Here is a 27303-nt window from a genome sequence, read left to right on the forward strand (position 1 = left end):
AGGTTTGCGCTTTTTGCTTTTCTGCATTATAATTTTCTCATTGTGGGCCATGCACTTGATTGCAGTTTGTAAACAAATTCCATGCCTCTTATAATTTTCAGGACTCCTTCGATCTGTAATGGTTATAGATTATAGATGCGTCCAATCCCAGAGCTAGTTGACTTTGCTTTCATTTTCACTCTTCTTTTCAGAAACGACATGAGTTGGTTGGGGAGAAAAGAGTACTTTGACGGAATGCAAGAGCCCTTAGCATTCCCGTGCAGCATCGGCAACAGACAAAGCCTGGATACCGGAAGAACTCGTTATCTGTTTCACATGGACAGTGTGGTATAGGCTTAACTGGTGTTTACATTACTCATCGTCGTGGGAATTATCTAATTTTCATATGAATACATTGGCACGTTATCTAGAAAGTATAACTTTAAATTTCTGCTAAAGCTATCGTTTCAGCAGATGATGTCGATGATATAGCCAAAAAGGGTGAAAACAAGATGGACAAAGAGCAAAGTCTATAAGACTTGGAATTGATGAATTCGGATTAGTCTGAGAGTATTGGTTAGTTAGGATGAATATTCTACATGAACGCCGCATGTAGTACCCTACTAAAGTGTTAAAATAAATCTGAGTATCAACACAACAGTGGTCCATAACTACATATTACAAAAAACAAAGCTATAAAAGCAAGCCCTCCTCCGCCACACACGTCGAAAGCGATCCCCCTGCCAAAAAGCTAACTTTGTAAACATCAATGAAAAGGCCAGAAAAAGTGCTTCAACTACAGCGACAACCATAGCCATGTGAAAGTTTTAAATAAACAAATTCAAATTAATGCGAGTAATGAGAAATTAGACCACTTTGGAGGCAAATTATTGGTTCTAAAGTCACCATCTAAAACGCAGTGTGACAAGTTAATATATGCGATGCCTACTGCAGAATTATAAAAAATGAGCATAAACAGAAGAAGATGATTTTATTCCAGCCTCAATTCCACCCAATCATATATTTCTTTATCCTCTTTCTATTCATCTCCATTAGGTAATAAAAAGTTTCAAATTAGAAAGATCAATTCCTTTCTAGTATACAGGTTTTTTTTGTAGGAAGGTTACAACTTATAAAGCTATAGCTCAATATTCATATATGCATTTTCTCCAAGAGAAACAAAGTTCCCAAACCCAAATAGAATGACATGGTTATGGGAATCAATTAAATATGTAAAATATGTATAAAGTTAAAGTTCAAAAATTAAAAAAAAACACACACACACATACACATATTTAAATCTATAATATAAACACTTTGAAAGTCATGTCGTGCTTGTCTCCCTCAAATATAAAATTTGATGGTACATTTTGGCTAATTATATTTTAACATATACCATTGCAATCACCTTTTTAAAATCTTTGTGCACCTTTTGGATCACTTTTCTTTTCTTTTCTTTCTTTTTCGGTCCACTATGGAAACATAATTTTCTATCAAATGTACAATTCTCTATCCTTATTTTTTCCCTAAAGGCAGCTAACTTGGAATCTAGCAATAATGATTATGATAATCACTTCATGCCACAATATGTGGTGAGATATGGATTGCTAGAATTGACTGAGATTAGTCTATTTCTGCCATTTTAGTGGCTGTTTCCATGCAACTTGAAAACTATTGATAGGAATAGTATCCACTCAAGGGTAGAGATAATTTAATTATGTCATTTAGAATGAGATGTAGAATTAATAGATTTGATCTTTGTTTCTACTGAAACTAAGAAATGACAGAATAAGGTCAATATCCTCACAATGTGAAAATCGCCATTATTAAACAGAATATGGGTGTAAAAGAGGGTGTCGGAGGAAACAGGAAACTCAAACCGAACAACTTGTCAGATTCGGACTAGCTTAGACCGCACTCCTAAACATGTTCAATATAGATCCTGTCCTTGGGCTTGTGTGAATGTGATCAACTAGGCATAATGGTACCATTGGATGGCTGGCTGAACACGTTTGAAAAGCTGGTGTATGTAATTTGGCCGGGTGACTTCACCTCCCTAGTTGGCAACGACATCAGCAACATCATAAAGGTGTGAAACCTTACTGCAACATCATAGGATCATAGCATTTTCCACCAAAAAGGCAGCTATGGATGTGTAACTGGGGAGGGGGGGGGGGGGGTGTGGGGCACCTGATTTTCTTATTACTTTTGAAGGAGATGATGATAATTCATGATCAAGTCAGACAAATCAGATAGTAACGATTCACAAATTAGGCGGATGAAACGAATATATACACTTATAAATGGAAAATATGAGCCAAAAATCGTTGGCAAGATAATAAGAATAGAATTTGAAGCTTGAAGCTTTTAGGTCAAGGAAAAAAACAGATATGGACTTGACAAACGAATATTCTGAAGAATAAACCATTTTACATAACTTTAATACTTATCTATCAATATAACCCTTATGAACAGACTAACCAGCGGTATGTATAGCCAAAAATTGCTGAAAAATTTGAGTTGAACAAAAAAAATTTGAATGACCTTCGCTAGCTCCCTACAGGAGATTGTCGAGCTGTGCTTCCAGTTCTTGTATATTCACCATGTCGATGATGTTTTTTTCCTCTGGAGAATACTCTGCTTTTACAAGGGATTGAACTTGGAAATGGGCTTCCACAATCTTTGTCCTGCATAAACATAAGAATTACCTTAAATTTTGTTGCTGCTAATTGCTAAAGAATCTGAATTATTCGAAATTTGCATCAAGATTGTTTACTGTGTGCTCAGATTAGAAAACAAGGAAATCTTTGATTAGGTCATTCATAATCCTAGTTACACGACCATAAAGTTACAGCTTTGAATTTGAGACGGTATCTTACTTAATTGGTTTGAAAAGAATTGTTCTTGTCAACAGATTCTGTAAATAAAGTTTCATCTTTGCTATCACCACAGGAAGTTCTTGCTGAATAGCTGAATTAACCTGTTAAAGAAATGTACATAATCAATTTGGTGAATCTGAACTTCGAAATTATTAACAGATTGTCACTAAGATTTGCAATTTTAATTCAAATAAGATAATTATGGAAATTAAACATTTTGATGCACACTAAAGATAAGACATTTTCATATGCATGCAACAGTTGTAAGCATATATCTCAAGATCAGCCTTCTAATATGATTCCTAATTACAAGTCAACAAGAAGGGTAACAAATAAGTAGTTCCAAAAAAAAAAAAAGAATTATTGGCATCAATAAAGAAATTCCAAGAGGGTAGACTCATTCATGCTATATATCAGATGAAGGGGTCATATGTGACTGTGAAGGTTGAAAAGCTACAGCGGAAGGATTGCAAGCTAGAATTGCTTCTTAAAACCATAGTACGGACTACAAAGGGCATTTTGAAGGATACATTGGCATGGTATTAATGTAATCTTAGGGCAGATGTATTATACTTAAATTCCTGTTTATACTTATATAATGTCAATCATGCTCTCATTCTGTCTCCTCTCAAGATTTTTGGACCAGTGCTACACAGTTGGAGTTGCTCCATGCTTTGTTACAATTGGTATTCACTTTGTTAGGAACTATTTCTATCATGGCTTTCTTTTATATGCACATAGAGATACATCAATATTCATGCAGATACACCAATAGAATACATATATATATATATATGTAATGTTTGTTTGTATGCATGCATCCATGCATGTTTCTAACAAAAAACAAAGGCATTTCATTATGCAGCAGGGAAACCCAGGAAATCTTCAAAAACCAATGCAAACTGTATCCACCATGTAGGCTGGCAAAACATGAATTAAAAATGTGACACACCTTCTGAACAAGTTCAGCCACCTTTTTTGGTGTAGCAAAGGCTTGTTCCTTGAGTGGCTTGGCCATTCCTGAGTCTCTTTTTTGATTCTGACTACCAGAAGATAATGCCAGTTTTACAGCTGTTACCTGTAGGAACAAATATAAACCCTTAGACAATTAGTCATACGTCAAAGCTAAAAAGATTCCATTACCATCAAAGTTATGCTCTGGTTCAGAGAAGACAAGGTATTCAGTTAAATACCACATGGCAAGTTGAAGAAAATACTCATGTCCAAGCTGAAACTTCTGAAACTTCAACTGGTGTTAATTACTTTTTAAACTGCTCCTATCAAAGGTATCTGGTCTTTTTTCACTAGCAAGCAATACCTACTCTTTTCAGATTTTAATATCCTGAGTTGTGAAAAGACCAATTAAGGAGAGAAAGGATGAACCTTTGTAACAAATGAAAGCATAGGATCCACAACTTGCTTAGCGACTGCCATAATAAACTCCTCACAAGTCGTTTTTAAGCTTTTCTCCAGTTCCTGCAATTAAATGAACATGAACATATCTTATACCATCAAAGGCAAAGCAGAATCCCAGCATCAAGCCTAGATAGCAAAATCAGAAAGGCAAAAGAAACCGTTACCAAATACTGAATAGCATTACTTCATGGTGAATTATGAATGAAACAATGCCCAAGGCTTAAAGGAAATTTCACAAAAGAGGGGAAAAAGAGGAAAAGAGGCAAGCGGCAGTGGAGGTAGTACAATAATTGCAGGACAACTTCACAAGAACATAGGTAATTTGCTAATAATCATTTGCTTGAGGGACAAAAGATCTAAAACTTCATTTATTCATTTTAGCAACTTTTCACAGACCATGCAATTTCTTGTCTCCTAGCCCTGAGCATTAACGTGTTGGTTGAAGATTATTTTCACCAACACATGCACCCAAACTGGTGCATGCCACTTCGACTAATTGAGGACTGTAAATAAATTTATCAAAAGGTAAGATGCTAACCTTCTTGGCATCAACTTGACTTTCCAAAACACGGGAGATAAGGTCCTTGCTAATGATGTTGATCTGGACCAGTCAAATAACGAGGCCTGACCTCTAAGTATCCGTCTCAGGTGCTCCTGTCAAAGACATTTTAAAACAACTTTGGTTTTAAGTCCATGTGAAAGAAAGAAAAAATAAAAATGAACTTCCAAAGATGGAAAAAAACAGAAGGTTGAACAATCTAAACATCAAAGAAAATATAGTTCTTTTTCTTCATCTTCCCACTATCATGCTGAAACTCAAGAAAGCTTCAAAGATTGTAAAGACAAAGCAGAGGATTTTTAGTTAAAGAGATATTTAGCCTCACAGAAACTTACCAGCAAATGAGAGAAATCAAGTTCTTTGTGTGTAACCGAGAATTCTATGTCAAATGGTGCTATCTGTAAGGCCAAAACTCATTAAAAGTTATATCCCATTAGTTATCAGTTCAATAACCAGAAAAAGAAATAAAAAAAGAGGAATAAGAAAGATAACCTGTTCCCCTAATATCAGAAGATGCTTTACAAGGAAGAGCTGCCCATCCATTGGTGTGGATCTCTTTGCAATTAGTTTGCTCGCTTTCTATGTAGAATTGAAAGATTAAAGAGGAAAAATAAATTTTAGAACAAGCTAAAGAGCGAATAACCTATCAACGATAATATGATTTTGCTAAAAATCTAAATCCAAGCTTATCCACATATAGACATGGTATCATTATTTAGCATGAGCATGCTTGTAAAAGCAAAGAATTTACGGCATTGAACAATTTGATTAACTGTTTTTCAGCTAACTTACTTGGATTGAGACAGAACAAACTTCCACAGCTTCCTGAGGAAAACACCAAAAATTAATCCTTTAACAGAATAAACAAAGAAGGGCAAAATACAATTAAAAACTCCAGAAGATAAGAAACAGAAAAAGGGTGATCATCGAAAGACTCAAAGCACCTGCGCCAAGCCAGTGAAGTCTGCTGGTTCCACACAACAATATAATTTTGAAAGAAATGATATGGTTTTCTCCAATGGTGGATACCAAGTTTTGAATATATCTGGGTTTGCATCAGCCTGCAGACCAAAAGGAAAAATTAATGCAGATAGTAGTGTTAATTATGGTGTAATTATATTTCCAAAAAGGGAAAAAAGAAAGCAAAATTCAAGCAGACATGAGCAGTGTGCTACTAATCTGGCCAACATCAATATCCAGATATGTCGAAGCTGCAGTTATTGACACTGCATGCTTCACTAAATGTTTATGGTAACATGTCTACAAGTAGGTTTTGGATCTGCATGTTTGCTAACCAGCAGGGACAACCCACACTTGACATATGCCCGTCTAATACAACAGGATGACAAATCCATTCCTGTTCAGCGTGAGACACCACATATAATAATCTTTTCTCCTTTACATGGCACGAAAATTTCTTAATCAGAAAAGCACTCATGCCAGATATGTATATCTTGCACATGTAGGAATCAAGTTAGGTCCTATAATAATGGTTATAAAGACCCTAGACATAAGGGTTTGAATTAGAAACAGCAGCTTTGACTCGCAGGAAAGTAGCTTCCCAATTTGAAATTGTCCAACACATATGAAGATCCAAAACAAATAATTATTGATAAGCTGAGAGAACGGAGAAAATGTTAAGAGAACTTACAGGAGCAGTTTCTGACCTCATATCAGCAGAATGCTCCAGTTTTGCTGGGTATTCCAAGTCTTCATCAAATGGGATATAATTTGCAATCTGCGTAAGAAAGAAGAGAATGATTCAAGTAAAATCAACATAAATAGGACAACAATAGGTTCAGCATCGGGACGCATGGCATTAACCCAGCCATGCTAAAACAATTTGCTCTTTCAAAACACAGAAGGAAGTCACAGGCAATCACTTGATTTCCAGTAAATTAACATGAATCCATCAGATAGGCAAACGAACATTTAACTTCATTTCCCATTAACTACCACATACCAAAAGGAGTGAAGAAACTCCTATGCCTCAATGAGATAAAGGTTTGATAGCTTCCCATTGATTCATAAGATGTATACTACCAGACATATAGGCGCACACATATGCAATAACAAACCTCATCATGGATATGTGTTCGAGCACGAAAAGTCAAGCTTTCGTGAATGTCAGCCAAAATTCTCTCTAAAGTAGGGCATAACCCAGCCAATGACTCTCTCCTTCTACTGAGCTGTTCTCCTAAGACTTCAACTTTGAGGATATCAACCAATTCACAAAGAAAATCAACATTTGTTTCATGAATGAGTTTTGGCCGCAATGTGTCATACAATATGTAGACCTGCAACAAAATCCAACATCCTCTGATGCTCAAGTTGACAGACCTGCCGTCATGGGAATATGTAGGCCCCAGTTAATAAAAGACAGTATTTGCTTCTTCAATTGACAAACACCAGACTATGTAGAAACTAAACAGTCAGGCTAGATTTTATCATCTCTAAATGTCACCAAACAAAATCAACAACACAAACAGTGCATGACTCAAATAACAAGTATGTTTTGCTTCACTTAATCAGAAGTTCCAAGAATCATAATCATGTTCAGCTACTACACAATGGGAGAGTAAGTTGAGTATACCTGCATGAAGTAAGCACATCCTGATCTTGTCAACGATGGCAAACCCTCTTTCTTGGCAAATTCAGATATTCACTGATGCACAATGCCCTTTATCTAAAAAAAGCATACATTAAAAGATAAATTAAGAAATGATTTAAATACTGAAATAAATTGTGTATGTGTGTGTGGGTGTAACACATCATCCACTCACCAAAGAAAGCCTCTGTTCACAGTACAATTTATGGCATTCTGCAAGAATATGAACATATTCTTTCCTTGATGCTCTGCTTTCAATTTCCTCTAACACCGGCTTAAGCTGCAAATGCTTAAAACTGTTGGTTGCCTCTGCTGAAGTGCAATCTAATTGTAGCATACAGTCCCATTTTATATACAAGAGATTACTATACTTGCTATTAAATTGGGCAAATATTCATATTTGAATACACATGACAGCTTTCAGACCAAAAAAGGAAATCATTACCTCACTAGCAGCTGCCTTGAAACGGATATAAATTACAGATGCCTCAACGCCCTCAGAAAGAGATGCTTTGTTGCCACCACTGCTCCGAATTGCTGCCAGGACCTAATGACAGAAAGAACAAGCATTTTTGTGATAGGTTAAATCCATCCATAAATGCATACGTATGTACATAACTTTCATCTACAGGTGGATATCTTACTTGAGAAGAAGCACTTTTGAGAACAGAAAGTACATGAGAGTGGATCATACCCAGGGCACGAGACTGTAAAAACAGGTTTCCAGAGTTTTTTACTCAAAACATCTACTTATATACATGCATTTCATTAACTTAACAAAGCAGTTCATAGATCATTACCATCACTTCCTTACCTGGAGTTGATAGAATTTTAGCAAATAAACACTGGATTCTGCATATTGTGGATTATTTTCAATATACCTACAAGGACAAAATTTCAATATGATAAGTAATTTTGATAAGGAAAATTATTACACAATTGTTAACTAGCTTTCACAGTTGGACTAAGTGCAAATGCAAACTTACGATATGCACTCATCAAACCATTTAAGAAGTGGGAGAAAGTTTGCATTTCCAACATTCATGTTTGGAGAATAAAAGTTAGAAGTAATCTGTACACAAGAAGCAAAATTAGACAAACCATGAATTTCAGAACTATTACACTAACAGCAATTCTTCGAAACATTAAAATTAAAAATAGATCCTAAAGGATAATAGACTAAATAAGCGACGACAAGGAAGTAAAATATAAAGTAAACCAATCTCTAATTAAGATAGCATTCAAACCTTACATTCTCCAACTCATCAAAATACTTAAGCTTACTGCGAAGTGCTTCAGCAAACTCAATCAACCTTTGCTTCTCCATTACCTGCAATGAGAACAAGCTAGTGAGGCAATCAAGCAACCAACTTAAACCAAATTTTTCTATCTCAAAAAGGAGTGGGTTACAGCTATTGAACGTAAAGCCCGAAGTCAATAAACTAGAAACAAGAAGATGAAACTAAATTCCAAGCCATACAAATGAAAATCATACCAATCTATCACATGCATCATGAAGAGTTTTAGTTTTTGTTGCTACTGCTTGGTGTTGCAGTTGTTGTTCATTGAACAAGTGCAAGGTCTCATCCACCTGCACAAAAGTACAATTGCTAGCTTAAAAATCTTGAGGGAAATATAGATACAACACTATAAATAGCTAGAAATGCAAATGAGAATGCATGGAGATATAAAATACATCAAGAACGTACTTGTTGAAGTATATCATCACAAGTTTGTATGCAGTCTGTGAGAGTATTGACATAGTGCTGATACTTCTCCTCTGTCTAAATGAAGAGAAACAATGCAATAAACAAACATCCAACAAAATTACTCTATGATCATAGATGTTGGAACAAGGAATTGCTACTAACCTCTGATCTCATGGCCAATTCAATATCTGTAAACCATTTATAAAACTGTAATGAAAAGGGTGGAAACAAGTAAAAAGAAGCAAACTCTTTAGATCCAAATTTCATCGATTTCATAAAACCTATTAGAACTAGATCATTCAAAGAACAAACAATGTAAAAATCCAAAAAATGTTTAAATCCCCAATTCACACAAGAAATACTATAAAATTGATTTACCTTATTGGTATTAACCAAAATTGCTTCAATAGCTTCAGAATCTCCGAAATTGTTATCCTTTGTAGAAACAGACAAGCCATTATCTTGTCCCGAGGTTCGCTCTTGAGCATACAACAGCATAATCCAAACATCTTTCACCAAAAATCCAGAATGCACTAAAAAAAAAAAAAAAGATGCCAACAAGCAACAGAATTCCTCACTAAATTGGCCGGAAACGGCTGTTCAGCAACAGCCTTAGATAGCATCAGTATTGCTCCTTGTGCTGCTCCGTCAAAAGCGCATTCTACGCACAAAAATCCAAAAAAAAAAAAAAATAGAATTAAACAAAAAAAATCTAAAATTGTGTTTCCAGTTCCACTTCACAGATCCTATCTTCAAACCAAAAAGTTTTCAGCTCTTCCAATTATTATTAATAATATTATCACAATTCGGTTACAATTACGGTTCCAGTGAAGAGATCGGCCAAAATAAGAGAGTAAGAACAAAGTCAAGACAAATAAGCTAGTCGAATCAAATGGTTAAAAAAATTATAGAAGATCTAAACTACAAGTGGTTCAAATCGTGAAGTTGAAGGCAAACATTTTTGTGTTCGAAGAGTAAGTTAAGAAGAAAAAAAAAAAGAAACCTGTTCCCAAGTAGAAGCAAAGTTGTAGCCTTTGGAGATGGCTACAGAATTGGGGACGTTCGGAGGAGTTGCTGCTGGATTTGTTGCCACTCCTTCTCTTTTATCTCTTTTAGGGGTCCGGCTCTGATAGACCAGACAAACGGACTTGGCTATTTGCCTCGTTAAACGACACCAGTAATTGAATCTAAGTCGTTGTGGTGCGATTGATACGGTGGTGCAGCAGATAACTTTTCCAGACGAGAATGTTATTTGACCCTGATCCATTTTAACCTCCACGACGTCGTATTTCAAAATGGATAATGACATTTTCTTTTTCTTTTTTTTACATGACTAACGTTCGTCTTGTATGCTGTTTAGTACCTTAATGAACTCCTTTCGTTTTTAAAAGTCGTATATTTAATTTTGTATTTATCATATTTTTAATTTTGAAATAAATTTATTTTTACTTTAAATTTTAAAATAATTAAAAAAAATATTCAATTAAAAATCTCATTAGAAGTTGTTTAACAATTCCAAAAAATACTTTTAAAAATAATATGATAAAAACTATAAAACAGTATTTAACAAAATATTTCCTAATTGTTACATCATATGTTCCAAAATTAGAAGTAGGACCAAATATGGTCCAAGAATAAAAAAACACAGTGGGTCAGTGCTTGACATCAGCAACACCTCCTGGAGAAATCTGAAATCGAGCTTCAGCCTCAGCCAAGCAAGGCGAGCTTATTACTTTACAAATGCGCTCCTCCCCTCTTCCCATCCGGAGAGCCAGTCTATTGTCAATGTGAGCTTATAGTTAGCAGCTTTCAACGAAGAAAGGTTTGGAAAAGGGGAAGTTAGGCCTTCTATTAACAAACCTTGTTGTGGAAGCATGAGCCATGATGTTACCACCAATAGGCTTAATTTGAGGTCCAGCAAAGATTGCCGAACCATCCACTTGGGCAACTACTTGGTTTGTAATTACAACAGCCACACCAAACTACAATCGCAAGACAATGCAGGAAAAACATGATAAATACAGGTGATAGAAAGGCCCAACTCCATACTTTGAGCTATCTCATACCAAAAAGTTTCGAACACTTAATCAAACCGATAATAGTAATCATAGCATGAAAGCAGTTCATTTTGTACTAGTAGAAATCAAGATGTAAACGCCTTACCTCATCTGCCAACTTCTGAAGGCTTCTGAGGAATTTTGCAAGATGCATTTGTCAGGCAGAGAGTTCACCCCTGCCAGTAAAATCTGTTCTGTAGAGGGCAGTAGCACTATCTACTATCATAAGGGCGAATCTGCAGAGAAATCCATCAAATTATCAATCTGCCATGCAGCTTGTTTACCCCAACTATACTAGAAATAATTCTTCCTGATGGCAATTAATGTGCACAATGTCAAGCAAAGGAAATGTTTTGACAATACCTTGTTTCCACCATCATTGAAGCTGCTTCAAGCAAAAGCCTAGACTGATGATCAGTGTTATATGCTCTAGCATAGGCCACATTCTCCAAGACATCAGCACCATTCAGTCCAAACCTGCAGCATTCAACGGTGTTAACTATCAATACTGTACACAGCAGAGCAGCATGGTCATATCAATGTAGCCATGTATCACCTCTCCGCTATCTGTAAGAGTCTTTGTGGTCTGAATGTCCCTTAAGCATCTATGTACATTGCTTTTCCCTCACCGCCTCCTTGATCTAATGGAAGCTGAAATATCAAAGAAAATCAGAATCATGCCATACAAAATTGACTTCTGGGTGAAAGATAGATTGCAAATTTGCAATCATATAAATTGTTAGGGCCTCTGATATGCAAAGAACTGATGTTAGGTAGTAAAACCCACAGTATATGCAATATACATGAGCTACAAGAAAGTCAAACTCAGTATAGGAAGCATCCTATTGTGCATATTCATATTCAGTTTACTCGTTCAAATAAATCCAAACCCCTGTTTCATTTTGTCAATGTAACGTCATTACAAAAATGTATGGCAGTAAACTTCAAATGCAGAACACAGCTATAATTGCCAGGAAAATTAAAAAGAAAAGCTCTTACTTGACATGTGACGCACAATGTTTGACAGAGCTGCGTCTTTCCAGAACGGAACTCACCATATATCTCAGTAATGGATCCTGTCTCAATTCCACCTGTCGTAGAGAAAACCAAGTGAGCATGCAATGATACAGAAAATTATTCAACTCACAGAACATTAATTTACATTTCTTAACCAGTTGAACATGTAGTAGTCAATTCCAATGAGTGTTTAGAATCAAAGTCAAACAAAACTTCACAAACATCAGAGCACATGTACCTTCCAAAATTTTATCAAGTTCACTTGACCCAGATGTTATCTGAATTATCTCGATCCTCTGAGCATGGAGCTGGCTAGCACTGGTGAAACCCAACGGAACCAGTTTGGAAGCTTCCAAGAACCAAGAAAGACAAACATATTAATTTTAAATCATTACTAATTGTAATAAATGTCATCAACAAAACTTGAATGGAAAAAAAGTGTGGAAAGAGCATACCTGCTTCCATGATCTTGTCAACTTTAGCTTCACTAATTCCTTTGATCTGAAGAAGATCTTTCCTTGGGGTGTAAGCAACAGATTCGACCGTGCAAAGACCTGCATCCTTAAGCTTCTTTACGTCCAGGGATGCAATGTCCGATGCCTTCAATTGAAGACCAAAAATAAGAATAATATGAGGATGTCATGAGAGACATGACAAAACATAATCTAGCTGTTACTTAAGCCATAACATGTATGACGATTTCGTGAAAAACATGAAAATACAAAACCCAAACTCGAGCTTTCAGGCAAAAGAAAACTAAATTAAACTTGCATTCAGTTAATAGAATCTTGATCTACCATAGTTCAAAAACATTAACCATTGTTTAAAAACAGTTACATACAAACTTGTCAAGAAACCCTAAAAGAAAACCACCCAACTAATAGGCGATCGAAAGAATATAACCCATTCGGATACATTCCTTATCTATTCTAAATTACGTAAAAAAGGGGGCAAAAGCCGATATTTAAAAGAACCAACGCTGAAAAAAAAAAGTAGTCAAAGGGAGAAAACCCATTTTCGATTTTCAGAATCTTGAAAAAGAATTGACAATGATTCCTTCTGAAAATTTGGACCAATCAAGAAAGGGAACAGTTTTTCAGCAACTTGGAAAAAAACCCACATCGAAAAGCGTCTTAATTTCTAGTAGAATTGAACAAAGAAAAAAAAATTTTGATGATGATTTTTTTCACCTGAAGTTGCTCGACAGGGAACGGGCCATGTTGCATCTCCTCAAGCTCCTCTTGTTGTTGTTGTTGTTGTTGAACCATCTTCTGGTTTCTCTGCTGCTCCATTTGCCGCTTACTATACCACCCCAGGATCTGTTCAGAGGCCCAAGCCTGAGAAATAAAGGGTTTAACAGGGAAAGGAGATGAAGGAAGAGAAAAGAGGGGAATGATGCTGGAGGGAAAGCAAAAGATTTTGAAAGGAGTTTAAAGGAGCGCCAAAGGGTTATGGAGTGGAAGATTGTCTGGTAAGTTTGGAGCTTTGTCGATTGGTAAATTAAATGGGCCTTTTACTTGGTTGTGAGTTTCGACTTTCGATTAAGTCCAAATGAAGACGAGAATGCATTTACTACTAATAGTACTACTTTCTCCCTTATTTTGGGATGCAGTTGATTGTGAGTATAATATAGAATACATGCTACTGCAGGTAATTTAGATGGTCAACAGTTGTTATTTTGACGCAGCCAGCTTTTTTTGTTTGTAAATGCTATTAATTTGTAAATATCATTAAGAATATGCCCAAAGTATGTGGTAGCAATTCGCTAAAGCAACGTTGTGAATGAAATCCATAAATTGTGTGGCTAGTGGCCCAAGAGAAAAATCTACGATTTGATTTGGATATGCTTCGCCGATCGAATTAAAAGCCCACCATGCAACAACAACTCAGGTGTTTAAATCAGGCCCCTTCTGCATTTTGGGTACTTCGATGCTTCAGCTGAATGCCTGGAAGAGGCTTATTAGTGGTGCCATTGCCACCGCCAGCTGAATGCCATGAAGAGGTCGTTTGTGGGAAGGAGCTCCCATGCGCTGGGTGCCGTTCCCCCTTCCCACCGCGCTTCCAAACGAAGCTTAAAAGGAGAAAAATAGAAATTACACAGTATGCATTAAAGTGATGAATTTGGGAATTGGAAGATACACAAACACACCCACAGCCAATGATGAACAGTTATGGATGTAAAAAGAGCTTTTTCCTGCTTATAACGAAAATATAAATTAACAGTTGCATATATTGATGATGATAAAATGTGGCAGCCATTTAACAAATGTAATTGGATGGAAGAAAAAAAGATAGGAAAAAATGAAATTAAAAAGAAGAGAAGGAATAGAGAGAGAAGGGGTATTGAACTTACATCATGACATATACAGGCAAAAGGATCCACATTATCATTCAATAGAATTACCACCTTCAGTATTTTCTTCACAAAGGTCTGTCTGCGACCCACTAGGAGCAGTTGGTGGAGGAGACCACTGATCTGGCACCATGAGAAAATAAGTAGTCATAGCTTTTCTGAATCGTTTCTTGTACTGATGGGGCGAGATCACAGTCGGAGATGTGTTTTTAGTCCCACCAAGGATGCCCGAGGTCTTCACCCAAGTTTCAAGATGCTTGTCCCATGTGTATTGCCTCACGAAATCAATTATTCCAATAACAAGCTCATGCTTTTCCTCATCCACACCAACCAGTAATGAATAGTCCATTACATCAATTAACTGCACCAAAATGTATATATAATTATTAGAAAAGTATAAGGCGAAAGAAATAGGCACTCAACTCTGACTACTCGATCAGAAAGCAAATGTAACGATTAGAACAATTCAATTAGCTTATATGCATAGCAGAAATATGAAGAGCCCATCACTATTTAATTGTATAGCACATACAATGCTAGTGAGAAAAACCCAATCCTACACTGTGCCAGACAGCCCACACCCAACTCACATTACCCATTATTGTTTCTCTCAGGTCAGTATGATACCACAATATACATGCCGCACCACCACCACAGCTCAGATTTCTTTTATAAAAATAAAAAGAAAATCTTCAAAATAGTATGTGAATGCCCGGTGAAATTAAAATCAGAAGGTAAATTCAAACTTACAGCAAGAAAGTTTGTGTCATTCCAGACAGCCCTCCCCAACAACTGCTTCGCCTTGCTTCCAACAAAAATTGGAGAAGTCGGCATTGCTTCAATCCAATTCTGATCCAGAAGAACTTTGTTGCTGCCACTTGTATCAGGATTATACCTTGATCGAGAAGATCCTTTAAGGTCATAAATCCTTGTAACGTTACGCCTGAAGAAGAGATTTTCCATCACCAAAATGTCCATTTTTGACTCCTTCCCTCCTTTAAGGTGCTTTGATGAAACCTTCAAGAAAATGAAAACACAAGAAATATTAATTAAAAATTATAGTAAATTTATCACAAAAATAAGAAAAGCCTAATTTAGGTTTGGAACTTGGATTCAGTAAAAACTACAACATGATGAAGCAAATAAAACTTGAAAATCTTCTCAGCGAGTTGCATATAGGCTGCTTATTTCTCAGGCTTTAAACATCTGTATATCATGTGTTAACACAGCATATTTGGACACAAATCTAAACCAAAGTTAGAGTTCATATTTAAATCAATAAAGAGATGAACACACACAAACCCATATCCATAAGACATCAAATTGTGATATGTGCTTTTAGCAGACTGAGAAAAAAGGAATAATTGCCAGATTATTTAACCAAAGAGTGTTTTGAAAATGAATTGGAAAGCGTAGTTGACAAGACAGGAAAAGCAATAGATAACCAACGCCTTGGGCTACTAAAACGAAATTTTTGCCTAGAATTATCAGCTAAAACTTCACTCACGAAATTCAACTACTCTTCATATAGGTTAGCAATTTAAGCTATATGGTTACATGGGTAACACTAGTAAATAATACCCGATATATGCCCAAAATCTTTGCCAGGCAAGTTGGGCTTCTTGAATCAGACAAATAATTGAAATAAGCTGGTCCAAACTTGATGAATGATTCTAGTTCCGTCTTTGTAACTTGTTTGATGATAAATCGATCATCTAAAGTTTTTGCAAAGAAGACATTGCTCTTGCCACCTTGGGCACCCCACTTCTTACAACGACTGAGAGACCGTATAAAATCCAGCTCAGAAGGGCAGCAAGTCCTCCTCAAGCTCTCAAACCGCTTTGCATAATAACAAGTTACGGAAAACTTCACCTTCCCAAGGGTGCCATCACCTGTAAAAGAAACTTTGGCAGGCCTATTCTTTGTGTACAAGAGAGGGTCAGAAACCAGGGAGCTATGTGACCCAGACAACGACAAGATACCATCATCACCAGATCCAAAACTTCTGAAAGAATCAGAAGATAACTCATTAAAAGAATTAAGTGATAGCAGATTCACTGAATCAAAAAGTGACGATGAAACAGCAGAATCTACAGCATCTTTTGGTCTCTCCAACTCAGACATCAGTGAATGATAATCTGATGAGACAAGAGAATATGCTATAATACTAGTGGGCTCATCATCATAAACAGGCACTACTGTGTCATTAACACCAATAGGAAGCAGCAGCCTGGCACCACTTTGTCTTTCCAAATCCCTAAACGATGAGACATAGACTGGATTATACTCGTTGATACTGAGCTTTTGAGCATTGAATGAAGAATTCTTACTAAATGAGTCGTAGAAATTTGGAAATGGTATGCTTGCCCAGCTCATAGACTTCTCCATACTTTCAAGTCCCTTAGTAGGCAAAGCAGACTGAGGAGAACAACCCACTTCCACTTCACCATGATCACTAGCATGATTACCCAGATCCGAATTTACCGCAGTTGACATATCCTCCATGACTGAATCAGGAACAGAGTAACCATTCTCCTTAGGAACTATGCTAGCTGGGTGACTTTCGCCAGTCCATGCTGCCTCAAGGGTGTCAGATAAATTTGCCATAATTGGGAATTCCCCCTCCGACAGGGCCCTTCGTACAACTTTTTCAGATTCCAAAGAATCAGATTTCTCACCGGTAATTGCACTAGAAGAAAGAGAAGGTTCAGCCTCCTTCCTGTTATTAAAGTCCTGATCCATGCCCTTTTCTTTGTGATCTCCACCTGGCTTGCTAATTTCACCAATTTTGCCTCCTTGATTTATGCTTATATCAGCCTTGATCTCAACTACGGCTGAATCACAACTACTAAGGACTTTACTTGGCTTGGGACTCACATTCATCCCTACAAGGTTCTCCACAGAACTTACAGGCTTCAATCCAAGCTTTGGGATGGAACTGCTCATAACTTCCTGTATATTATTGTTAATTGAACTATATGAATGTATCAGCCTTTGGTCCCAAACATAAGAAAGAAAGAGCATTTGCCTCCGTAATTTATTGATCTCAAGAATGTCAATAACAGGTTGGCCAACTTTCACCTCCTTAAAAAGCACTTCCTGTAAAGATTCCTAAGGACACAGTAAACAGATTAGAAACCAGACAGTATGTCAGGCTGATTTTATGCATAAAAGTAAAACAAATTTAACAATGGGGTTAAACTTCTGGACAGGTTGGTTTAAGCATTAATTAGGACAATCAGACAGCAGTTGTTGCTCATTAGGGATGGGGGGAGGATGCAGATGATGAATTTCAAACCAACTACCTGAAATCCTTTTCTATCCTTTTGCAGCATGGTTTCCAGTTCTTCGATACAGATTCTTCTTTCAGGTGCCTTTATGCCACCATCTAGGGACCCTGAACCTAATAATTTCTCTGAAATCTTTTGAAGAGCATTATGCACTTCGCTAAATAGGAATTCTGCCCTGTTACTCACCTGTAAAACAGTATTAATGATCTTGTTGGTGTTATTTGATTCAAGATAGCTTTATGAAATGGAGCAAGGATTTAGGATATTCAAACCTTGTTTGCTTCACTTTGTATCCACTCCTGATTATCATAATTAAATTCCAGTTTTGAAGGTGGAAGATAAACAGAATGAACATCGATGGAAGCATATTGAAAACAAGCAACCATTCTCCCAAAACTGCATGTGGTAAAACAGTACAATCAGAGGATACCACAGGCAACTCAATCTGAGGATAACACAGGCAACTGATAAGCTTTATATGACCATTTCTAAACACCTTTTGCACTTTTTTACAATCTATATTCCTTACCACTAATTAACCCTACCCTTTCCATCCCCTTCATGGCCAATAACCCTCCTTATCCAGAAGGGAGTAGCTGGATTGGGAGTCGATCATAGGACTTCAAGACAATCATGCACTTTATCTTGGAGCAAAAACCACTTGGCAAAGTTCAGGTGGTTCCTAGACATGGAAACCTCATACATATGGGTACATAGGTATATGCCCTTATTACTGCTCAACTACATAATGATCTTATTTTCCTGATCACTCTTTTAGGATGGTAAACTATACTGTGTAAGAATAGCAACAAAGAGACTCAAGAACTTATTTCAAACAAAAAAAAAAGACTCAAGAACTAATAAGGGCATATGAATGTAGCCTGGCTACCTAGCTGAATCCAATGATGAGTAATGAATTTCAGAAGCCGACTTAAACCGACTATCTATGTACCAAACTCCCAAACAGAGCACAATTGGCCAATTCAAAAGTCAAATGGACTTTTTTTTGGAAATAAGTCCAATGTATGACCACTGTACTGGTGCAAGTATTTGTATTGAAGACCCAGGCAACTCATAAGTCAGTACTCTAAACCATATACAATCTATGAAGGGATGACTGTTGATAATCAATTAATCATTATGTTAACCAAAAATCACCAATATGACACATAGCAATAACATTCAATCAATGGTTCACAGGGAAAGCAAATTGATATCCTATAGACTAGAGAAAAATCAAATAAACATACTAAACAGAATAAAAAAACAATCTTCCAGAAGTACCATCTCCGCAAGTGATTGCTCCATTCAAATCTTTATTCTTTAATAAATGTAATAGTTAATACTTCATGCTTCTTACGTAAAAACTTACCCATAGAATCGAAGACAATCTCTGTGAAGGGAATGACCGCAGCTTGCAACTCTGCTAGCAGCTGCATGGTTAGAAAAGCTCAGCTCCAAAAATTTCCCAAAGGATAAACCCCAAGCAGCATCAGACATTACAACTCTTCGAGTGGCTGGAGGGAATCCATTGGTCCGAGGGCATCGCAAGCACCTATGCCACATCCAAATCTTGCCTTCCCGCTCTCCTGGCAAGGGAAGATCTGGTAGTTTCTTAACAGATATCGTCAAGCTGCCTTGCCGATGATAATAACAATGAACATGTGCCTCAGATGGCATCTCACATGATCGACAACAGAAGCTCTAATAAGAAGAATCTTAAGTTGTAGTAATGAGAAACAAAAAGGAGGATATGTTTTCTACATGAAATAATAACGATTACAATTACCTGATCAAACAGATGATCTCGTAAAAATCGCCCCAAAGGCTTATCAAAGCTCCCATAGTATTTGATTCGAAAGAGATGGGACAGTTCACACACAGTGTCCTTCCACACACAACGTGTTGATAATGACACCAAAATGCTCTGGTGGTCTGAAGGTGATGGAGGAAACTCTTCCTTTGAGGACCCTGCATCTTCATTATTGTTACTGGGATCCCGTTTTGAGGATGTGAACTCTGCACCATCTAGATGATTTGCAGCCATCATACTGCCACCAGCATAATTACTGCCACCACCTTGCTCTGGTCCTTCTGATAATCTTTGACAACGAGAAATGAACCGGTCACCCATTAGAGTTGCCCCACTGCAAGTTATTTTGGTCTGAACAGATTCTTTAGGATCCACTCCATAGATCTTGCCAAATGCATGATTTAAGGAGGGAACATTGTTACAAGAAGAGATACCCTCCCTTGAAGCAGAGAGTGAATTCAAGGAAGTAATAGCTTCAACAGAGTCTGAGGCAGATTCCTTGGACGTAGTCAGAGCCTGAGGACCTTTTGACAAGCAAGATGAACTGGCCCCTATAGATTTGCAAGGGGGCTCAATGTTGGGAGATGATGGTCTATCAGAGATAACCACTCTGTTGGATTTCAGCAATTCATTTATAGATTGAGAAGCCAGGGGCTTCCCAGACAATGGGATGGTAAAACCAGGTACGATGGAAATAGACCTGTCAAAACTAGATGGTTTACCGGGTAAGGCAACAGTTATAGGAGACTTTAAAGGGACCTCCAGAAGCGTGGCACCTTCGTCAGCTAGAAATGACGTCTCAAGAGCCAAGTGATAAGCTGCAAAAACTCCATATTGGACAACATGTTTCACCTTTTTCAATTCATCTCCATTGGCACCCTTGAGTAAAATCTGAAACAAAGTAAGCATTGGACCATCTTAGCACCAAACATTATTACATTGGAAAAATATGTTAGAAAGATTAACAAGGGTATATAAGTGGCATGATGTGACCCGCCAGAGCTTTATGCAGTTGCACCTACGCATCTTACCATCCTAACCGATTGCAAACAACCCGATTGCAAACAGCCACAATAGTTTCTGCTACATTATATTTCAAATTTAATCCAGAAAATATGCATGACAACGAGCACCTAAGAGGGCTGTTGCTGCCATGTGATGCTCTAATTGATGTAGTTGCAGAAGATGGTTTGGAGGAGGTGAATATTAAAAGGCATATTAAGGTGGCAGATGGGTTCTTCCACCTGCAAGATATAGGACCATCCAAAAGATGCTGGATGGCCAGAGTTGGAATTGCTCTATCAGCAGAACCTGAAGATGGTTAAGAAGAAATAACAAAGTCGTTTCATGCTACTAGATTTTTTGAGGAAAAGCAAGCTATCCCCCTAAAATTGTCACTTGCCTTGAAGTGTGGAAAGCAAACTAAAGAGATCACAGAGAATAAAAAGCATCATAGTGGAGAACAAATGTAAGTTATGGTCAGATGAAGCCTCACAAAATTGGTGCTTTCTCTATTTGTGGTTACTCCAGGTGGATTTGGCTAAGTATTCTACAAAAAAGCCACATCACTTGGTAAATCTAAAGCTAGCAGATGGTAGTTAATTGGATAGATATATCTTAAAGTAATATGACTGTAAAGCCCCATAGAAGGTATGAATTACTTTGGCTATAGCTGTGCATATAATAAGGGTGGAAAGGAACAAAAGTGTTCAACAAAGTGCAAACTGATTGCTTTGAAATTTTAATGAAAAGAATTGCAGATGTTCACATGCGCTTTAGAGACAGGATTAAAATACTGGACTCAGGTCAAAGATGGTAAATGAATGTTGAGTAGACTTCCATGATTGCTCATTAATTTCATAGAGCCTGGTCTATTTACCCCTCTTTTTAGGTTTAGCAGAAGGTTGTTTTAGACTTTTTTTTTTTTTTTGAGTTTCTCCTCATGTATTTATGTTGCTGAGCATGTGGTGTCTTTAAGACTGTTTATAACATGTTCTCATCTTTGCGAAACAAATGCATCTTCAATTACAGCAAAAAAACATAAATAAAATGAAAGATAAACATAAGTAAAACATATAAATAATAAACCTACATTTCATGCAAAAGTTTTGATAACTAAAATGTTGTTATGATCAGCAAGTTATACTGGAGAGATTTTCCAAACTATAAACAGATTTTGTATCTCAGCACTAAGCCATGGATATGAGTGCCATGTACACTGAAAGGACTTACAGTATAACCCAAAGGCTTTGGGCAACCCTCAAAAAACATTAGAGTCTTCTTCAATTTCTTCCCACCTTGCCCAGCACTTCCATGCTCCTCAAGAAATTTCTCCACATGGAACTCATCGCAATAACCCAACTTCGGTGATGATAGATGATCAATGGATGGAACTATTTCAGCACCAGTGCAGCGGGCTATACGCTCTAAGAGTGGCATCTTAATATTGAGAACAAGTGATATGTCATTGGCAAGAAGGTACTCTTGAGCATACCGGGACACAGATTTCTCCACCAAAAGAACATTAGGATGATGTGCATCAATTTTGGCAACTGCCATCTTCAAATGGTCCATTTCCTGAAAAGGTGGGTAACCTCTTAAAAACAAATATTACCATTAACTGCTTCATGTTCTAGAAGGTGGGAATCAAAGGAATGTATCCTGGCTCTGACCCTTATTAGGAACCTAGGCCAGTTAAACAAACCAAAATAGAAGGAAACAGTTAAAAATACAAACCTGTTGCAACAACGTATCAAAACTTGACAAGTGGTTAGAAACACGCTGATATTCCAAAGCTCCTCCAAGTATTAGAAAACGAGGTTTATCTATTTTTGATGTCATTCGCCGATGAGCCACATTTTTCTTACAAATAACTCCTTTAACCACAGCACTAGAAAAAACAAACATTGAAAAAGAAATCAGAATCCCATCAGCATAATTAAATGGTAGATAGAATAACTACAGAACCGACAAAGCCTTCTTTTGGCAGCACATTTGCATTAATTATTAATTGAACGTTCTTTTCTATTAAGACCAATATATAACTACCACCCAAAAGAAGTCAACAATCTCTTCAAATTATTCTCTCCCAGTTGCCTCAGATGAACATTAAGAATCACTGCAAAACCATTCTGAATACTTAGCCACAAATATGAAGGAAATTCACAAGTGATAGCTGATCAGATATGTAAAAGGACGTGATTGCGGAAAGAATTTTAGGCATATGTTCATGCACAATTAATTCAAAGAATTGCAATCAGTGCCACCAAGAGGAGGATAAAGAATATGAACCATTTGATATATTGGGAATTGCCAACCTTTACATGGAAATTATATATATACGGAAGTATATCAAACAATGCAACAACTAAATATTTTCAAGACCTAACAAGTCAAATGCTCATGACATGAAACACAGTTAACTGTCTTGAAATCAATAATCGAATTGATTACGAACAAGAAAAAGTCATTTGTATGATTGGTCTGCTAGCTGCCACATGCTAAGAATTATGAACTATTATAAAGGTGCTCAATAAAAACAGGTGAAGTTGCATTCTTTTCGCATAACAATTAATAAATTTTCAAATTGAGTTCAGTGAGATTACCTTTCATTGCGGCACCCGGAAGCTAGACATTTAACTTTCACATATCCTCCAGGATCCATTCCTCCTCCCTTGCTTGTATCTGGCTTCAGAAGTGTTGCAGCTTCCCATGACAAAGATGTGATTATATCCAACCAACTCTCTCCATCATCCTTGTCCCCTACAGGGAGGTTTTCAACCTGCAAAAACTGCGATACCAAAGCTCTAAAATGCCCTTCCACCACATTTTTCATTACCTTCCTGTGCTCCTCACTGGTCTTATCCCTACCACGGCACTCCCGATTGCCAAAACTATGTGAAGAGCGTAAATATCCCCACTCCCCTGTAGCACCCTCATCATCATCATCATCGTCAAATAAAGCAGCTTCTCTTTCGTCTTCTTCATCCTCAGGCTCTGGAGGGAGCCAGAGTAGCCCATTGTTCTCAAAATCCACAGGCTCAGCATCTGTACCATCCACATCATAAGCTGGGGCTTCACCCTCGTCAGCATTCTCTCGCTCATTTACTTCTTGAAATTTCTTGATTCCATCCACACTTTGTGCATCGAAATTCTCAGCTAATGGGGAACCACTCAAAGATTTTGCATTGAAGTTTTCTCCGTCAGGATGCACTTTATCTGATCCATAAACATGGTCAATTTCATCAATATTGATTGCACCATAATACTCTTCATCGTGAGCATAATGCCTTGATTCTGAATCTGAACGAAATAGACCATAATCATCATCTTCATCATCACTCCTGGAACCAACAGTTAAGAAAGTAATAAGTATTGATCAGTCGCTCAAAATCATAAAACAAAAGCACAAGAACTTGAGATTATGTATTCCAATCAAGTCAGGCTGTGTAATTTGAACATGAATTGAAAAGGCAACACAAAAACATTGAGTAAAGAAGTAATGGCTCATCTAGATACAGTTAATCATGAAAGATGCATTGCTCAAATCCTAACCCCTCCCCCCTCTCAACAAGCATTGAAAAAAATGCAAAGGCATGTGAAATTCCAGAGAGAGTTAGGTAAAAACACTTTCTGCTCACTCAAAAAAAAGTTAGCAAGGGGGAAGGTACCTGTTACCACAAAAGCCAAAATGGTTTGAAGAAGAATCTACTACGGCAGAACTGGGATTTGTGCTCATCCCAGATATCTCATTGTTTTTTTCAGCAGGTGCATTCATCTGGACAGATTCACAAGGACTAAGACCAGAATTATAATTCACACGGTGGTAAGGTCCAGTTGGATACGGAGTAGAACCAACAGTGCTGCTACTACTATTACAGGTGCAGCAAGACCTGGTACTGGCCAAGCTTGTTGCAGATGGTGATGGACTGAGACCAGGAGAAGGTGCTTTGGTCCCATTATCAACAGCTGCTATCCCCTGCTCCCATTGCTTGAAGCAGTAATTGCATACCCTAATCCGTTCCCAATCTTCCCGACTAGCTCTTGGCTTATCAGAGGGGGCAGGAACCGAGTTTGCCGTACATTTGGCACAGAAAACCCGGCCACAAAGTCGACAATGATGCCTACGATTAAATACTGTAAATTGGGAGTCACACTCGTAGCATACCATACAACTCTGATCGGGCATCCAAAAATCCCTGGACACATTCAGTGGTTCACTCCTCCTAGGGATCCACGACTTAACTATGTCAACAAAGTCAGATAGTTTGTTGTCAGGGGTGCCCATCGACAACTATCCCACCTGATCGCAGTCATCATGATTCATTCATTTGCTGCTCTCACAACCACAGCCACAAAAATTCAACACTTCCAAAACCCTGGCCATATTAAAATCACAACAAATTAAAAAAAAAATGAAGTTCCAACAAAACCACTACTCTGAAACTTATGAATCCAAACCGAAAAGAAATTCTATTAATCGAAAATGGAGGGAAAACTTAGATTGGAATTGACTTTACTAATAAAAATAAATTTAACATATTTGAGCAACTAATTTACAATTACATGAAAAGCATAACATTAATAAAATATTTTCAAAAGAAAATAATAAGAAAATTAAAATTACCTGGAATACTGGCACCTCAAATTCCACTATCCAAAAGCCCTAAATTCCAATCTCTTCTTCCTCTTCCTTTTCTTCTTCTTCAGTTAAAGAGGTAACTTCTCCTCACTGCACGATCCAATGAACCACGAAAATCAAAAATTAATTAACTCATACCGATAAACCCTAAAAAATTAAATTAATCAGATAATTCTCATTGAGACCGATTAACAAAAGAGAAGAAAAGACAATTTAATCGGAATAAAAGTTCATTTGGATCCTCTAGCAATGGAAAATCTCATCAAGAAAACTGAATTCCATATTTAATTGATTAAAACTCAATTAACACGTCAAATTTCTACTTGTATAACATAACAATAAAAATTACATTGAAACTGCTGAACAGAGAAGAATCGAAATCAAAAGCCGTTAACCGCCAGACTTAATTTTGTGGCAAATTTGACGACAACGATGAAATCAAATATACACGATTTAATTTTCCAAAAAGAAAAAAGGAAAAATTAAAAACAAGACTACGAATTTTTTTACTATTTTTTTATAAAAGAAAGAGTTCTACCTTCTTATTTTCTTCGATTAACTTTTTTTTTTTATTTTCGGTTTCCTGTTTCGCGTTTTTTTGTTTTCCTGTGAAGTCTGTGCTTTTTGTTGTGTCGTTCTCGTTTGTTTGTTAGCTTGTTTTTCCTTTATTTTTTTCCTTTTCTATCTATTTCGGATTTTTTTTTTCTTGTGTAAAAGACAACGGACCTTTTCTTTTTATTTGAAACGCGTCACGTTTGTGTGCTGTGTGATGATAATTTTACGTCTTTTTCTTTTATATAAATAATTTTACTTATTTTTTCGATCAACAAAATATTGAGGGATGCCTTTCAATATTATTTGTCTTTTCATTTCTATTTTGTATAAATACTAGCATGATATCCATGTATTGTCACAGGTCAAAATATTTTTTATTTTATCATTTTTATTTATTAATTTTTATTATAAAATTTTTCTAATTAAAAAAAAAACAGAAGATAAAAAAAAATTGAAAGTAACACGTAAATATTTAATTTGGCCTATTCTAACTTATAAATTTATTTAATTAAAAAAATCAAAAACAAAAAAGTGAAAAGTATAAAAACAAACAATTAAAAAAAAAAGTTGTTAGAGGGCTCCACGTTAACTGTTAACACCACATTCAACTTAAAATGTCAATTTTATAAATTAAGTTATCTAATAAAATTTTATTAATATAATATATAATAAAATTAATAAAAAAAAATTATATATATGTCAAAATTGATGAAACAAAACATCCTAAACATGGTTCCTCGGTCTCCCTTTTTTTTTAAATTCAATTCATCATAACTCGATTTTAATTTTAACAAAAATCATTTCTTTTATATCAGAATTAATTGAAACTAGTTGAATACAATTTATTTTGATATTTCTACCGATTGACATATTTTATTATAAAATTTATCTAATTAAAAATAAAAATATAAAAAATAAATGGTCACACAAATTTTTTAAAATATTTTAAATGTTTATTAAATATATAAAAAGTAATAAAAAGAGAAAAAAAAAAAAAACACGATGTATACCTTGATATGAAATAAGTTCTATATAAAAAAATTTTAAATCTTCAAAAAATATTTATAATTTTTTTAAAACGGAAAAAAAATTTGTATAAAGTAGGGATCACCTTAAAAAGTAAATAAATACATATATATTAACTATTAAAAAAACTAAAATAAGGTAAAAACAAAAATAAAAAACGATAACAAACAAGTTTTTAAAATTAAAAAAAAAAAAAAGTGGCACCTAGGTTAAACTCTGCCAAGAGTAAAATTTTGATTGATTTTAAAAAGGAAAAAAAATGGTAAAAAAAAAAAAAAAACTTTGTAGATTGCATTCCACCTTAAGAAAACTTTTTAAAAATATTTATAAAAGTCAGTAAAAAATTTTTAAAATCCTATAAAAACAAAGAATTAAAAAAAAAAAAACCAACATGTGATACA

The 27303-nt window shown here is 36.1% G+C and overlaps 2 protein-coding genes and 1 pseudogene across 6 annotated transcripts; all 3 read right to left on the bottom strand.

The window, feature by feature from the left end:
• Positions 1-2290: 2290 nt before the first annotated feature.
• Positions 2291-10476, bottom strand: LOC111285178 (conserved oligomeric Golgi complex subunit 3-like; annotated as a pseudogene). Its single transcript, XR_016343196.1, has 24 exons — positions 10154-10476; positions 9729-9811; positions 9529-9636; positions 9313-9357; positions 9151-9225; positions 8937-9032; positions 8694-8771; positions 8428-8513; positions 8256-8322; positions 8086-8148; positions 7887-7988; positions 7617-7721; positions 7427-7519; positions 6912-7173; positions 6485-6571; positions 5778-5894; positions 5626-5658; positions 5326-5412; positions 5169-5231; positions 4813-4928; positions 4242-4334; positions 3811-3936; positions 2859-2959; positions 2291-2666 (listed from the first exon to the last, which is right to left on the bottom strand). The product of XR_016343196.1 is annotated as a conserved oligomeric Golgi complex subunit 3-like (transcript).
• A 197-nt stretch (positions 10477-10673) lies between these two features.
• On the bottom strand, positions 10674-13549 carry RAD51 (RAS associated with diabetes protein 51). Its single transcript, XM_022873923.2, is given in 9 exon segments — positions 10674-10926; positions 11011-11132; positions 11314-11443; positions 11571-11684; positions 11764-11858; positions 12207-12298; positions 12463-12573; positions 12680-12824; positions 13415-13549. Coding segments are annotated over 9 exon segments (1035 nt in total). The 5' UTR covers positions 13517-13549; the 3' UTR covers positions 10674-10802.
• Positions 13550-13894: 345 nt separating this feature from the next.
• Positions 13895-25972, bottom strand: LOC111284862 (1-phosphatidylinositol-3-phosphate 5-kinase FAB1A-like). 4 transcript variants are annotated; one of them, XM_089763078.1, is made up of 14 exons: positions 25860-25972; positions 25307-25411; positions 24351-25058; positions 23286-24023; positions 22417-22570; positions 21913-22257; positions 19657-20571; positions 19240-19571; positions 18140-18263; positions 17883-18053; positions 16159-17688; positions 15328-15594; positions 14578-14938; positions 13895-14295 (listed from the first exon to the last, which is right to left on the bottom strand). In XM_089763078.1, exons 3-13 carry the CDS (start codon positions 24965-24967, stop codon positions 14612-14614), a joined length of 5520 nt encoding a protein of 1839 aa, XP_089619204.1. In that variant the 5' UTR covers positions 24968-25058; positions 25307-25411; positions 25860-25972; the 3' UTR covers positions 13895-14295; positions 14578-14611. The 4 variants fall into 4 exon arrangements, with proteins under 4 accessions (XP_089619204.1, XP_089619205.1, XP_022729656.2 ...); XM_089763079.1 differs by lacking the exon at positions 25860-25972 and adding an exon at positions 25671-25832; XM_022873921.2 differs by lacking the exon at positions 13895-14295 and having other exon boundaries at positions 14437-14938.
• Positions 25973-27303: the final 1331 nt, after the last annotated feature.

The sequence above is a fragment of the Durio zibethinus genome, chromosome 6, assembly GCF_047325235.1.
Source record: "Durio zibethinus cultivar Kanyao isolate XHJ-2024 chromosome 6, ASM4732523v1, whole genome shotgun sequence".
NCBI lineage: Eukaryota > Viridiplantae > Streptophyta > Magnoliopsida > Malvales > Malvaceae > Durio > Durio zibethinus.